Genomic DNA, 15,583 nt, shown 5'->3' with positions numbered 1-15,583 from the left:
TTTGCTCTTCCCTGAGTCCTGTTCTGCAAGAGGGAGCTGGCGGTGCCTGGATGACCCTCAGAGCCCCCTGCCCCGCGTCCCTCCCCCTTGGTGTCCCCTGCCACCCCTCCCTAGGGCTCCCCTTGGCTGCCTCCCGCCTCCCACAGGCAGATGCCTCCAGCCGTGCCGAGGTTGACGGGCTGAGCACGAGACGGTTCAGTTGGCAACTCGGCAGACAGGTTCAAAAAAATCTGTCAGCTGCTAAACTGTTCCCTGGGCCTGCCCACACGCCTGGGTGGCAGAGCGATGGGCTGTCTGCCTCCGGGTGGAGCCCGAATCTCAAGGGAGCGGCCCAGGTCTGGAGGCGGCGTGTCCTTCCCTTCTGGGTGAAGGGCAGAGTTTCCTGAATTGCCCCTGAGCCCGACTCCCCGGCTTCTGGTCCCCCCTCGGCCACTGGGAAGCAGTGTGACCTTGAGACATTGCTCGGCCTTTCCTCATTTACAGAGTGTAAATGGAAGGACCCCATCTTCCAGGAGAGCGCACGGGCGGGGCGTGGACCCTGCTTTCGTGCTCCAGCCGCAGGGTTGGTGACAGCCGGGACGCTGTCCCTGCACCCGTCGCTGGGGAGCTGGGACCGCGCGAGGTGCTCGCCACGCGGCACCTGCCGTCGTTCTCACAAGGGCCCCGAGGAGTCAGCCTGCCCACGCCCCTGGAGTCCATCCACTCCACCAAGGTCTCCCAAGGAGCCCCTAGGAATGCCAGGGTCTTGGCTGTCGTGGGGAAGGAAGCCGATGAGGCCACTGCCCTCGCGCCGCTGCCCCTGCAGAGCAGGCGTTGAGACTTGACTCTGGGAAGCAGAGAGACTTGTACGTGGCCGGAGCCTGGAGGAGGGCTGTCCCATTTGCTTATCCTGCCACAAATCCAAGGGCCCTTCCCACCATGCTCTGGCACGCTGCTGCCCACATTCCCCAGACCCGCCGCATCGGAGCCCAGCGACTGAAATTTCATCTCGACACAGGTTAGGATGCAAGGCTCGTCCGCACAGAGCTGTTTATTCCTCTGCCCGAGACTTGGTTACGACTCTGGTGGCCGCCCCTGCCCAGGCTCCTTGGTAGGGACCCTGAGGTCCAAACAGCCAGACTTCCCCTGGGCTCGGTTACCAGCGTTCCTGCTAATAGTCAACTTTCCCACTCAGTTATATTTTTTTGCCCGGAGCTTGTCCGCACTGTTTACAGCCTGGCCTCTGACTCCCAGCTGTACCCTTTGCACAGAAAATAGTGCAGGAGCAAAAGCATTCAAGAGACCATTGAAAGGTCTGAAATTGGTGGTATGAAATGGTTTCTCCGTGGAAGAGTTCTTTCCAGGCGACTCCTGCTCAGTGTCTCCGTGGGTCTGTTCCCATTCCACTCCCTGGCGCTGTGGTCCTGGCTGTCCACCTTCCTCTCGCCCTGCACCCCTGCCTTCACCCCTCCCAGTCACCCCCACCACCTAACCTCACAGGTGACTTGCCTTGGTGCGTCTGCAGAGACAGGAAAGGCATGATAGGACGGGCTCGGTGTCCCCAAGATCTCCTTGGCTAGTCCCACTCTGTTCAGAGGAAGGGACGTGGGGCTGGCAGGTACTCGGATTCTCGGTCTGTGAAGAGGAGGTAATTCTGCAGCCCTGCCCCCACCCCAAGGGGCTGCTGGGAAGATGCCATGCAGAATGGCTGTGATGTGCCTCGCCCAGCCTTGGCACCTGGTTCGAACTCGCTGAATGCCATGGTCATTACCCACTTCTGAGCCCGCAACCCCCCAGGCAGTCTGTGTCGGGTGTGAAGTCCTGGTTTTACCGTGAATGAGCCGGTTGGCCTCGCCTTCCTTCTTCCCTTTGAAGGTTGCTGGGGGAGCTACTGAGCTAGCGTATTGGGAGCTCCTCTGGAATAATTATTGCTACCATTTGGAGAGGTTTTCTAGGTATTTCATGCACATTATATCACATGCTGTTGGATGAGAGACTACATATTCAGAGAGGTAAAGCAACTTCCTCAAGGTCACACAGCTTCAATGGATAGAGCTGAGGTTAAAACCCAGGAGTTTCAGGCCCCAAAGCCAGTTTCCTTAACTGCTCCAGAACAGGGGTTCCTCCCTGGGACGATGGGACCCCATGAGTCCCCAGAGTTTGCATATAAAATGTGGTGTGTTACATATTTCGGAGGGATAAAGTTTCAAAGATGGAATCAGGTATAGTTTTTTATTTATTTACTTTTTGGGAAATATTTATGAACCATCTAAAAAAATAACTACTGCTTTCAATAATATCAAATGTTGGCTTTGGTATCATCCTAAAAAGTTTAGGGGTGCCTCCAACACCCCTAACTTTCTCTCTGGCTTTAAGTCAGGTGTTGTCTGGATTGTGTTTCATGATTAGTCTGATCTCATGGAGATGCGTGGAAATGTGCGGACCAAGAAGGCGCGCAGCCGCGGGCCCTCCAGCCCGGCCCCTCCCTCCCACGTGCCGGCATGAGCTGTCAGATTGAGGCACAGCTCTGGGGGTGGGGGGCTGGGGGTCAGCTGGGCTCCCAGGCCCAGGCTCCTCCTTGGGAACCCTCGCTAGGGGAGAACAGAAGGAAAGCCAGGGAGAGAGCAATGATGCTGGGGAAGAGCTGCCGTTTCAGCAGGGACGGCGCCTTGAACAGGAGACGCACCCCGCACCCCGAAACGGTTAAATGGGATTCCAAGATCTTGGGGCGGGAGGGCGGTGCAAGGGAGAAGAAAAACAGGAGGACGAGGGAGAGAATTGTGCTGGCGACGGCTGGGGGTTTATTTATCGTGCTCGCTGTTGATTAAGCCCGCTCAGCAGCAGGCGCGGGGCTGGTAAATACACAGGCTGATTCATTACTTTCTGACCATCTGCTTCCCGGCCCGGGGGGCGGGGGGCCAGCGGGCCCCGCAGGTGATGGCAGCGTGGTGTCGGCAGCCGGGCCGGACCCCCGTCCCCTGGCAGAGCTGGCCGTGTCAGTCTTGCTGGTGACAGACAGGCCAGCACAGCCGGGAGCTGTGTGGGATCCCACGGCCCGTGGTGGGGACTGCCAGGAGGCTGGGCAGGGTGAGGGAAGTTAGGACGGGGGGTGAAGCAGGACTGGGGGAGGGGGAGGTGTGGGGTGATTCACGGCAGTCCGGCTGTGACGGGAATAATACCAGCATTCAACATGAAATACAGTAATACTAATCCAATGGTCATTATATTAATGACTAATTAATGGGATGAGAGTAATAACTGTAATTGAGTGAGCGGCTACTGAGGTCCAAGCCCTATGCAGAGGATTTACTATGTTGTCCCAGATAAGCACAGATGTCCCATGATGGATGACAAGTGAACTGGGTTTAAACAGGGAGTCAGGCAAGGAGGGCTTCCTGGAGGAGGCGCGTGGGGGAGGGCTCTGAAAACGCTGAGGAGGGAGAGTGGCTGCGGGAACATAAGCTCAGAGGTAAGAGGGGTTGAGGCAGCCAGAGAAAGGGCACAGCCTTCGGTGCTGGGTGGATAGGAGTTATCGGGGTGGGCAAGGCAACTTGATGTCCGGTACCCGTGGGCTCGACACCAGGCTTGGAGAGCGACGCTCCAGACAGAGGGTCTGTGGAAATCATCAAAATCTCACATGTCAGTCCTCCCACCCTGACCTTCCCCTGGCCCCAGCTTCGAGGCGAGGCACGCGTTTGTTTGCTAGGGCCCAGGTGGTGTCGGAGATCTATTTGCTCGGCTCTGGCAGCTGGAATCTGAGATCAAAGTCTGCCTGACCCCTGAAGACCAGAGCGGGTCTGGTTTCCTCAGAGGCCCGTCCCCGTCCCTGGGGCTGGCAGGTGGCCGCCCTCCTGGCCGCCCTCCTCCTCTTCTTCACGTGGTTTTCCTCCGTGCACGCTCGCCTCTGGGGTCCCTCTACAGGTCTCAGTTTCCTCTCTTTCCAGGGACCACAGTGGTGTTGGGTCAGGACCCACCCTGGGTCTGTCGGGCCCTCTCTCCAACCAGTCCCATGCCCACAGCCTGAGGTTTAGGGAGACACAATGCAGCCCCCAACAAGGTGCTGGGGGCAGTGGAAGGGGGCCTGGGAGTGAGAGGAGGGGGGTTGCTGGATGGTGGGCAGGGATGCCAACCTAGGGGCAAACTGTGTCCCCTGCCCCCGGTGTCCATGCGAGAGCTCTGCCGCAACTCCATCCCAAATGGCATGACCATGACCAGAGCCCATTCTGCCTTCGGACTGGGTGTCCTTCAGCGCTGTCGGCCGAGGGACTGGGGCGGGCGCTGTCCCCCACCCCACAGGCAGACTTGCTTCCTTTAGTCACCAGGCCTGGCCTCTGCAGGCCAGTGAGCCAACCCCAGGGGCTTCTCAGCCCCTTCTCATGCGGGATGACAGTGCAGGGTCACTCCTCTGGAGCTCAGGGAAGCGGGGACCTACAAGGTAGACCCTTCTCCCTGCCGGGAAGCATGTGAGGACACTAGCGTTTCAGGACAGCCCCGAGGTTGTCTGGGACAGGAAGAGTTTCCTCCTCGAACACCACCCGCTGCCAAGGAGGCCTGGGCCAGTCCTGCCTAGTCCCCGGCCTCCAGCAGTTTCCCCATCTGCTGAACGAGGCCTTGGACTCGGCGGCAAACCCCTTCCATCCTGAGGTTTGCGGGTCCTAAGAATCAGCAGGCCTGGGCCAGGTGGGGTGGACGGTGGCACCACAGGGGACCAAGGACAGATCTATTTTGGTCGAGGAGGGCTTTGTGGAACCTGCCTCAGTAAAACCCTGGGCCAGCCTGCCCACCGAGGACCCCTGGGCAGCCCGGGAGTGTGTCCCCCATTAAAGGGCATCAGCGGCGAGGCTGCCGTGGTGTAGCCGGTGGGGGCCTCAGCTCAGCTGCCCCCTAGGGAGGCAACGAGACCAGCCCCCCAGTGGGAGACGAGGCACTCATCTTGGAGTGAGAGACTTTAACTCAGATCCAAGCTGTTTGTCTCTGAGCAAACCAGAGACGTGAAATATTCATCACAAAGAGATACGAGTGGTCTGGGCGCTGTGGTTCTTCGTGACAGTTTTGGTTTTTTTTAAATTAATAGACCCTGTTTTAGAGCAGTTTTAGGCTCACAGTGGTGGGAGTTCCCAGCGCTCCCCTTGCCTCCCTGCTACTACTCACATTTGCACTGGTTTGGTACGTTTGTCACCGCTGATGAGCGACGCCCATAGTTACGGCCAACCGGAGCCCTTGGGTCCATCAGGGGCCGCTCTCAGTGTCGTCGGGCCGGTGGGTTTGGACCGATGCACAGTGTCCTGCCTCCACCATGACGTGTCACAGGGAATCGCTTCACTGCCCGAAAATCCCCCCGTGCTCCTCCTAGTCACCCCTCCAGCCCCGGGCAGTCCCTACACGGGTGACGTCTCTAGGCCTCCGGGTGAGTTCACACTGTGGCCAGACTCGGGGAATGGATCTGAACCATCAGGGAGGGGAGCCACGGCGGGTACCCGCGGGGCCCACGAGGGGGGGCTGCCAGCCTTCTCGGGGTAGGACAGGAGGAGAGAGAGCAAGCGTGGGCAGTGCCCCGTGTCCCGCAGCCAGCATCCACCCTTGAGCCTGCCGGGCCTGTGCCAAGCCCTGGGAAATGATTCGCCCCCTTGAGAGGACCCTACAGGCACTCAGTGTCCTCCCAGGGTGCCCCGACTGCACACGAGGCGGGCACACCACCTGCGAGGCAGAGGCGGGCCTGACTGCCATGCCGGGCAGCAGAGCGGCCCAGGTGTGGCTCCCAGCGCCTGGTGGGTGCCTTGGGTCAGGGCCCCCTGCCTTCCCGAGCCCGGGTTCCTTCATCTGGAGCCTGGAGCCTGGAGCTAATAATCACGTTCTTTGTTGGGGGGTGAGACAGCAAGCGGGAGAAATGAGACGCTGAGGTCTATAGCTGGCCTCGTGTGCCTGGCGCTGCAATGTTTGCCGTGACTTTGACTTCCTCTCCCACGGCCACGCCTGTCGCTCTCATGCCGCTGTTTTAAGGGTCAGGAAGGTGTCTTGGTGCAGATGTTTGAAGAGTTAAGAACGTGAGTAGGAATTTTCAAAGCAGACAGAGGGGAAGGGTCCGTGGAGGAGAGGGAGTGCCATGTGCGAAGGCTCCGGAGGGCAGGCAAGCGGGGTGCGGAGGGTAGGAGTGCTGGGGGGGGTGGCTGGGCAAGGCGGCCCGGCTGGGGTGGGGGGACTGAGAGCAGTGCCTGCGGGTCCCGAGGAAGAACTAAGGACTAAAGAGTTGCATTAAACAGGCGGGACTTTAGGAGCCACAGGGGGCCTCGGGAGTGGGAAATGGGGCAGATCATCAGCCCAGGGGAGGCTCCTGGTGCTTGGACCCCAGAGCACAGGTTCTGCCTCGTGGGGTCAAAAGCCCTGGCGGTGCGCAGTGGGGGCCGGGTGGGTTGGAGGCTCCCCGGGCCCCGCCCCCGGCCCCGCCCCGGCCCTGCCCACCCCCCCCCCACGCCGGTCAGCGCCAACCCCTCGCGTCTGCTCCTCCCGCAGGAGAACCCTTACCTGTGCAGCAACGAGTGTGACGCCTCCAACCCGGACCTCGCCCACCCGCCCCGGCTCATGTTCGACAGGGAGGATGAGGGCCTGGCCACGTACTGGCAGAGCGTCACGTGGAGCCGCTACCCCAGCCCGCTGGAAGCCAACATCACCCTCTCGTGGAACAAGAGCGTGGAGCTGACGGACGACGTGGTGGTGACCTTCGAGTACGGCCGGCCCACGGTCATGGTCCTGGAGAAGTCCCTGGACAACGGGCGCACGTGGCAGCCCTACCAGTTCTACGCCGAGGACTGCATGGAGGCCTTCGGCATGGTGGCGCGCCGCGCCCGCGACCTGTCGTCCTCGGGCGCCCACCGCGTGCTGTGCACCGAGGAGTACTCGCGCTGGGCCGGCTCCAAGAAGGAGAAGCACGTGCGCTTCGAGGTGCGGGACCGCCTGGCCATCTTCGCCGGCCCCGACCTGCGCAACATGGGCAACCTCTACACGCGGCTGGAGAGCGCCAAGGGCCTCAAGGAGTTCTTCACCCTCACGGACCTGCGCATGCGGCTGCTGCGCCCCGCGCTGGGGGGCACCTACGTGCAGCGGGAGAACCTCTACAAGTACTTCTATGCCATCTCCAACATCGAGGTCATTGGCAGGTAAGGAAGACCTGCTGGGGGGCGCGGGGTGGTTACCTGGGTCCTGGACTGCCGCCTGGCTCTGGGGATGTCAGCTGGTACTCAGGGTGGTACCTGTTTCCCAGGATGTTACCTGGTTCCTGGGACGTCAGCTGATGCTCAGGATGTTACCTGGCTCCTGGGACATTATCTGGTACCTGGGATGGTACCTGGTGTTACATCAGAGGGGCTGTCTATGGTGGCCAGGGCTGCACAGACAAGACACATGGTTTTTCCTTGGAAGGAGGTGAATTATGGCTGATAATGTCCTCTGGAGGGCCTGGAGAGCTGGAAGGTCTAGAAAAGCAGTGGAGCTGGGCAGTGTGGGCAGGGCTTGGGTGAAACCTGGGCGCTCAGGAGATGCTCTGTAACTGTCCAGCCTCTTATTGAATTGGTGCTTGTGTCTGGGGGTCCTCAGGGCTGCCCTCAGGCTCAGTGATTTTCTAGAAGGACAGAATCTAGCAAAACAGTACACTCTCAATTACAGTTTATCACACTGAAAAGACATTAAAATCAGCAACCCAAAAAGGTACGTGGGTGGCTCCTGGAGACACCAGTGCAAGCTTCCGGTTTTCTCTTCCAGTGTAATCCTGCAGACCGTAGTCAGTCCTCCTAGCAATGATGCATGATAACGTGTGACATAGCACCAGCCAGGGAAGCTTGCCCACGCCTTAGTGTCCGGGGTGTTTTGTTGAGAATTGATCGTGTAGGCATGGCTGAGTGCCTGTATGGTTGACCTTGGTCTTCAATCCCTTGACCTAGAGGCCCCCTGCCCTAAATCACATCATCACCATCAACCAAACTAATGTGTCCCAAAGCCCCAGGTAAACAAAGACACTCTGACCAGTCAAGACATTCCAACCTCTCAGAGATGACCTCACGGAGGCTGATAAAGGGCCAAACTTGTCTTTGGCATATGCAGGGTGTGGACAGCCCACACCTGCTGAGCTAATCCTTTACTCACAGCTTTGGAGAAGAATATATCTCCAGGCCACTTTGGGTGGAGGCAAAAAACTATCTAGATTTAAAAAAGCCTTTGATCCCCGGGAAAGGTGGCAGATGATTAAGTGACTGCATGATACCTGAGTCATTTGTTCCTTCAACAGATAATGTGCGGGTCTGCGGAGACAAGAGCTCTGCCCCTGAGCCAGCTCCCTACCACCCTGGTCTGCACTCAGGAGAGGCTCGGGAAGGCCTCATCCCTGGGTCAGCGAGGGCTCAGTGATAGGGAGCAGCCCTCTGTGACGCTGTCCTCGTTTGACTCTTGGACAGGCAGCCTCAGCGGTACTTGGAAACTTACTAGAAATGTACATTCTCGGGTCCCACACCAGACCTACTGCATCCTAACCTCTGGGGTGGGACCAGCAATCTGTTTTAGTGAGCTGTGCAGGGAATTCTGATGGGTGCTCTAGTCTGAGAACACTGGTGCGCCAGGTGGGAGCATGGTTCTGGAGCCAGACAGCCTGGCTGGATTCCCGGCACTGCCAACCACTAGCTGTGAGGCCCCGGACAAGGACCGTTCTGTGGCCCAGTTTCCCAGTCTGTAGAATGGGGATGATAACAACCATGTCCTTCTCATGGGATGGTGGTGACAGTTAAACAGGCTAACGAGGGGCTTAATTGGGATAGGGAGCTTGGCTTAGGCCATGTGAGCAGGGGTCCCACCAAGAACTCCACTGGGACAACATACACTGGGGGCATCTTTCCACAGCAGGCTCCAAAGACCCCAGGTATAGAATTGCTGATGAGAGGAGAAAGCAATTTGTTGCATGGTGTGTCTGGTATAACCCCTTTTCTGTAAAATGTATAATACACCCGTGTGCATAATTTCTACATCTTGGGGAGGCACTGGAAAGAAATCTGTCTGGACACAGGAAGAGCATCAGGGCTTCGGGGCAAAGGCTGGGAGCTTGTATGCTGACCGATCATGATGGTCCTGCCTGCAGAGTAGGGCTGTCGTTTTCAGCTCATGTTTGCATTTTATTTCCTGTGGATTCCGCGTGTGTATAACGGAGAGGGGGGGCAAGGCAAAGGCAAGTGGTTGATGAGATGGTTCAGGGTCAAGGCTGGCAGGTGCACATGCGGGGTCCTGTGGTTCTGACACCTGTGACTTCTAATCCTCCCCCACTTGGGGCAGGATATGTTAAATCAGGAAGGTTCTGGAAACCACCTGACAAATGGCCACTGTTGTGGAAGCTCGGGGTCAAGGATGAAGCTCTCTGATCCGTGTCCAGGCTATGGGCCACTGGTCTTCTCCGTGACCTCTGCCTGCCCAGGGGATGCAGTGACTGCTTCCTCCACCTGCAGTCCCAGCAGGCTCAGCAGCGTGGTGGTGGGAACCAGAGCGGCACACCTTCTGGGGATTGTAGTCGCCTTTCTGATCTGCCTTTAGCTGCTGCAGGGGGACCCCCCTCTTCAGGAGTCTGGTCAACGGCCCTCCTTCCATCTCATTGGGCAATCTAGGGCAGGTGAGCAGGTCCCAGCCCGACCCCTCTGTGCCCCTCTCTGTGCCTCAGTTTCCCACTTGTAACTTGAGGACTGGGTACCTGGAGACCACGTCTCCCTGGCAGGATGGCAGGGCGGCCCCCGCTCAGCAGCTCCCAGCTCCCCTTGGCACCCAGCCTCTGCGGGCGGCGGGGATCAGACGTAGTGGTGGCGAAAGTAGGGCTATCAATTCACTGAGGGAGTAAGTACTCTTCAGGCTGCTGGTTGGCAGGAAAGTGGCAGCTTGGCTTATCGATTAATTAGGTCTGGTTAGATGGTTCAGCAAACGGCTGCAACTTCCTCTGCTTTTCCTTTTTAAATTCCGGGTGGGAAAGCACAGCAGTGCCAGGAAGCCAGAGAGGGCCAGGGAGACAAGATGGGCAACAAAGGCGTATGGAGGAACCGCCCAGATGGTGCCCTTGATGTTTCTGAGTGGGCACCTGGGGGACCTGGGGGTTCTCGGGTTCTGGGATCTCAGACTGAACCCGTTCTGGGATTTCCGAAGTCTCACAGCCCGAGTGCCTCCCCCTATAGCCTGCCAACAAAAGTAGCTGATACTTACTGAGCATTTGCTACAGTCTCATTGACTGAGTCTCACTGAGCTCTGAGCTAAGGTCTGCATGGGCATTTTCTTATTAAATTAATAGTCATTTGACTCCCCAGTGGGTTATTGAATTGCTAAGATCCCACAGTCAGAGAACGTGACATTGAGCAAGCCGGACCTGATCCCCACCTTGTAGAGCCTTCCCTATAGAGACAGCACTCCCCTCTACCTCCTGTTTTCAGACACAGAGGTTGAGGTCAGGGAGTATAAGGAAATCACACAGCTAAACTAAACACCAGACAGCTAAGACTCAACCCAGTCATGGCCAAGCTCAAGTACATCTCTGTATACGGCCATCTCACTGAGCAAAGAAGCTGGAGAAAGCCCAAGGACCTGTGGAATGAGGCACAAGTACAGAGCAGGGGTGAGGGGAGAGGCTTCAGCACCTTGAGGCCTCTGCCCCCACTGGCCTTGCCTCCCTGCCTCCCTGCAGGCCCCTGCCAAACAGCCTTGCCCATCCTGCCCACTCTGGTCTGGGATAGAGGGAAAGGGCGGGGGGGATCCTACCTCTTATTCATTCCCGTTCCTGGAAGGCCGGAGGGGGCAGGGAGCTCTTTTCTCTTCCCCACGCGGGGAAGCTCGGGTGTGGAACCTGAGAGCATCAGGGTTTAACTGCGCAGCAGATCCAGGGTGACATCTGGGTGGGGAGGCGCTTGATCATCCCTTTACTGTCCTTGGAGCAGAGACAGAACCCGCACCTCCGCCCCAAGTGGCCGGCGCAGCAAGGCCGAACCCGGCTAGCGCCCCACAAGAGAGCTTTCTAAGATGACGCGTTCCCCAGACCCACCGCGACGAGCCTCGGATCCCGTAGTTTGGAGCAAGGTCCAGAAAACCATGAAGCGAGCTGGAGAGGCAGGGCGCCATCACTGATGAGCTCGATCTCCTTAATCGAACTGGGCCTCAGTGTTCTTATCTGCAAAGTGGAAATTCAGTAACTCCCTCACCAGCTCCGGGCGAGGATTCAGTGCGCCGGTGTGTGCACGGAGCTGACCCAGCGTCCCCTTCCTCCCTAGGTAGCAGGAGAGGTAAGGGAGGGAGGTGTTGGGGGCCAGCGCCGCCTGGGTGGGGGTCCACGGCTACATCCATCCCCAGAAACCGGAGCTCAGAAGAGGCGCAGGGAAGCATGCGTTCTTGGGTTAGTGCGGCGGCAAGCCTCTGTGTCTGCAGGGGCCCGGAGGACAACATCCCTGGGTGATGCAGACCCGTAGAGACAACAGGTAAGAGTGAGGTCTGTGGAGAAATGGGGCGAGCAGGCCCTTCGCAGAACAAGAGACCAAACATTGCCAGGTCTTCTGAGGTTGCAAGAGAAGGCAGGTAGCAGGTATCTATGTAAGGTCGCTTGGTTTTTGTTTTGTTTTTTTTTTTTTAAAGATTTTATTTATTTGTTTTACAGAGAGAGATACAACAAGGGAGGGAACACAAGCAGGGGAGTGGGAGAGGGAGAAGCAGGCTTCCCGCTGAGCAGGGAGCCCAGCACGGGGCTTGATCCCAGGACTCTGAGATCATGACCTGAGCCGAAGGCAGATACCTAATGACTGAGCCACCCAGGTACCCCAGACCTCTTGATTCTTAAAATTTTGGCACTTACTTCAAAATTATTTTTGAAAACCCTGCACAGGTACAACAACAACAAAAAAACACTGGTGGCCCAGGGCAGCTTCTGAGCTGACCGTGTGCCCCTCACACGCTGAGATGTCCCTGTTCTGTCCCAGCTGTGACCGCAGAGCCTCTGTACTAATAGGATTCAGGAGGCCCCCAGCAGGGTGGGCACCCAGGGGCTGTGGCGCAGGCAGACCAGCAAAACGGTGTTGCCAGTCCCGCCTACTCTGGGTCTAGAACAGAGAGTAGATGGAGGTCATCCAGTTCTCAGCCCTAAGCCCTGACCAGGGGCAAATTCCCCTGCTCAGAAAATTCCTGGAGGCTCCAGGGAACCAGGCCAGCTAGGCCTTTATCACTGGGGACAGAGAAGGAGGAGTGAGTCCCCTGTTCCTGGAGGTATTCAAGCCCGGCAGCGTGGTGTTTGTGGGAGACGATGGAGAGAGCTCGGTGGGTCACATTAAGGTCCTGTGCACCTGTTCCATACAACAATAATTAATGCTGATTAAGTGAGCAGGAGCTTATAGATACCACTTAGAAATTCACCGGCTGTTAGACTACAGGCCTTGGGTCCTCACTGCCTTTTTACCCAGAAAGAGCTTGGAAAGGGGGGAGACATTCTCTGTCCCAGAGGCAGAGCTGGGCCCGGACGGGCGCGTCTGACCCCGGACTGGCAGAGCCTCCCGGCTTCTCCAGTTTCTGCTCGGAGCCCCTGGGCCGGCGGACACGCGCCTGGCCTTGTCCCTCCCCGTCTTCCCCGCACCCCCCCCCCGGCTCGCTTTCTTGTCTTCTTCCACAAACGTCCTGTCCCTATTGATCACCCGGTAACTGGAGATGGACGGAACTCGGGATGAGAATAGAAACCTCAGAGGGAAGGTTTCTGCTCTGGGTGTGAGTGCAGAGGACAGTGGGGGTGCGGCGGGGGTGCATCAGAGAGCGGCGCCTTCCCCCCCAACCTGCGTGCCTGGCCCTCCTTCTAGACTCTTCCCCGGGCCTTTCTGCGGGGAGTGTGTGAATTCCTGTAGATGCTGGGACCCCACTCGAGGCAGAGCAGTTTCACTCCTAGGTGTGACTGAGAAAGCAGGGAAGATGGGGGGTTCTGAACCTGCTACGACGTGGGGGAACCCCGGGGACCCGAGGCTGAGTGAGACACGCCGGACGCGAGAAGGACAGCTGCCGTCTCCCTCTGCTCAGAGGTGGTGCCTGGAGAGGTCAGGATCAGAGCAACAGAACATAACATAAGGGCTTGGGGAAGGCGGGGGCGCAGAGTCACCGTGGAGCAGGGGCAGAGTTTCGGTGTGGGATGATGAGAATATTCCGGAAGCGGACAGCAGGGACACTTGCCCAGTAACGTGAATGTCCTTAATGCCCCTGAACCACCTAAAAGTGGGAGAATGGTAAATTGTATGTTATGTATATTTTGCCTCGATTAAAAGAAAAAAAAAGAAAATTCTTGATCTCGGGGTCAGGAGTTCAAGCCCCGATGTTGGGTGTAGAGATGACTTAAAAACATAATTACATAGAAACCTGGGGGGTGGGGAGTAGAACAAGGAACAGGTGGTGTGGACGGCTTCCATGTCAGACGGTCTGGGGCAGATCCCGCCTGAGCTGTGTCCCGGGGCAGGGGACACCAGCTGTCCGGGCCTTCTTTCCCACCTTGGTAAAATGGAGACAGCGACCATGGGTTGTAAGTGAGGGGAACCAGGAAGAGGGTTTGGGGCTGTGGCTGGGCCCCGGGGAGCATCTGGAAGCACCGAGGCCGGCATCGTGCCCGGGAAATGCCAGGTGGTGGGGGGCATCCCGGAGGCCCTCCCCCGCCGGGCTGTGTGCTTTTCAGAGGGTCACGCAGGCTTTGGGAGCCAGGACCCCTGAAGGACTGGCTGGGTATCGTGTGCGGTGTGGGTGGTCAGCCTGCCAGGCGCGCCCCAGGTTCTAGGCCGTTCTCAAAGGGGGCTTGTGATCCCGAGTATTTGGACAGTCATCCTCGGGTGCTGGTTTTTTTTTTTTAACTGACATATACAAATTCCATTCACTGGGGACGGGGATGTCGTTAGGGGTCCGTCATGTCCCCTTAGCTGGATCTGCTGAGCTTCCTGAGCCGTCCTCCCCACCAAAGAGCAGATGTGCACAATTAAGACAGAGTTGTCTGTCTGCTGAGAACTGGGGGGAACAGGGGTTCTTGGGGGAACTGCATAGGGGGTCCCTTGCCCAGGGCAGCTCCCCTGTTCCCCGCCCAGATTTGGCACTCTCCATGAGTACAGGGGGCAGGAAGGGCTCCTGGTTCGAACGAGTCACACAAGATGTGGGGTGGGTTGGGAGTGGACCCCCGAGAGTGCCAGGAGAACCGTGCCCCGCTTTCTCTTGCTGAAGGAGAAGGATTTCCTGAGAGTTTTCTCACTATCGTATTCATTCCTTCCACAGATATTTTTAATGCACACTTTTATTCGTGTCCTAAGGCCACCAGAACCAAGTACCACAAACCAGGTGGGCCTAAAAAAAACCAAAACGTATTGCCTTGCAGCTCTGGAGGCGTGAACTCTGAAATCAAGGGGTGGGCAGGGCCACCCATGCTCTGAAAGGTGTAGAGGAGAACCAGTCCGTGCCCCCCTGCCAGCTTCGGAGGCAGCCGGCGACCGCTGGCCCAGCTGGCTGTCGCTGCGTCCCTCTGGTCCCAGTCTCTGTCTCCTCCCGGCTGCCTGGCCCAGCCTGGCGTGCTCACTGGAGCTTTTCTTGGAAGGACAACAGCCCCGTTGGATTAGGGTCACCCTACTGGGTATCACCTTACCTTATGTCTTAGTCACATCTGCAAAGACCCGGCTTGCGTATAACTTCATGCAGCAGGAGTTAGAACCTCAAGAAGGGCGAGTGGGAGCAGGTGGGAGAGAGACATTGCCGGCAAGAGGACAGCAGGTGCAAAGGCCCTGCTTTCGCACGCATGGTGCCTTCTAAGAACTTCGTGTGACGTGGCTAGATTGTGTGAGTGCCCTAGGACAAGAGCAGAGGGGACGTGGCTGGATCCTGCCGGCCCCGCAGCCGTGGGAGGGAGTTGGTTTTATTCTAAGTTCCTGGAGAGCTCTTGCAGGATGCTAGGAAGTGACGTCATCTGATTTCTGATGCTTCGACATTTGAGTTGGGAAAGGACCAAGGAGTGGCAGGGAAACTAAGCAGGTTCTTCCAAGGCTGACACTGGCCCATACAGGTTCCAGCAGTGGAGGAGGGAGCTGGGGGCCGACTAGGGATGGGGGGGCTTTGGCAGTGGCTAATCGTGCGCCTGATGGGGACAGGGAGCAGGAAGCTTCCAGGGGACTCCCAGGATTCTGGTGTGAGACCCTGGATAGATGGAGATTTTACCTGGTCACATGTGGACAGCTGGAAGGGACGTTTCCAGAGGAGGTTGATTTTACATTTTTACATTTTACTTTTTATTTTATTGTACAGTAAAAGTCATACCTTGGGGGCACAGTTCTATGAATTTTAACACCTGCACAGATTCAGGTGACTGCCACGACCCTGTAGTGGCAGGACACGTCCATGTGCCATGAAACTGCCTCTGGCTCCCTGTTGTAGCTGCCCCACCCCCAATAAACACAGATGTGCTCTCTGTTCGGACAGTTGTCTTCCTGAAAATGTCCTATAGGTGCGGTCATGCAGGGCGTGGGTGGCCTCTTTCTCTCAGCACAGTGCCTTTGAGGAACTGGCTGTTTTGTTGCTGGGTGGTGTCCCACTGTGTGCTGGGTGGTGTCCCACT

The 15,583-nt window shown here is 57.7% G+C and overlaps 1 protein-coding gene across 3 annotated transcripts in view; it reads left to right on the top strand.

The window, feature by feature from the left end:
* Positions 1-15,583, top strand: part of NTNG2 (netrin G2) — a 65,012-nt gene that overhangs the window by 23,148 nt on the left and 26,281 nt on the right. For all 3 annotated transcript variants that reach the window (XM_032307959.1, XM_032307958.1, XM_032307960.1), the window contains one exon: positions 6,490-7,133. In XM_032307959.1, coding sequence (XP_032163850.1) covers positions 6,490-7,133 — 644 coding nt within the window. The remainder of the gene's footprint in view (positions 1-6,489; positions 7,134-15,583) is intronic.

This window comes from Mustela erminea, chromosome 12 (assembly GCF_009829155.1).
Source record: "Mustela erminea isolate mMusErm1 chromosome 12, mMusErm1.Pri, whole genome shotgun sequence".
Classification (NCBI taxonomy): Eukaryota; Metazoa; Chordata; class Mammalia; order Carnivora; family Mustelidae; genus Mustela; species Mustela erminea.
The sequence above is the reverse complement of the archived record's forward strand: the minus strand, read 5'-3'. Positions and strand labels throughout refer to the sequence as shown.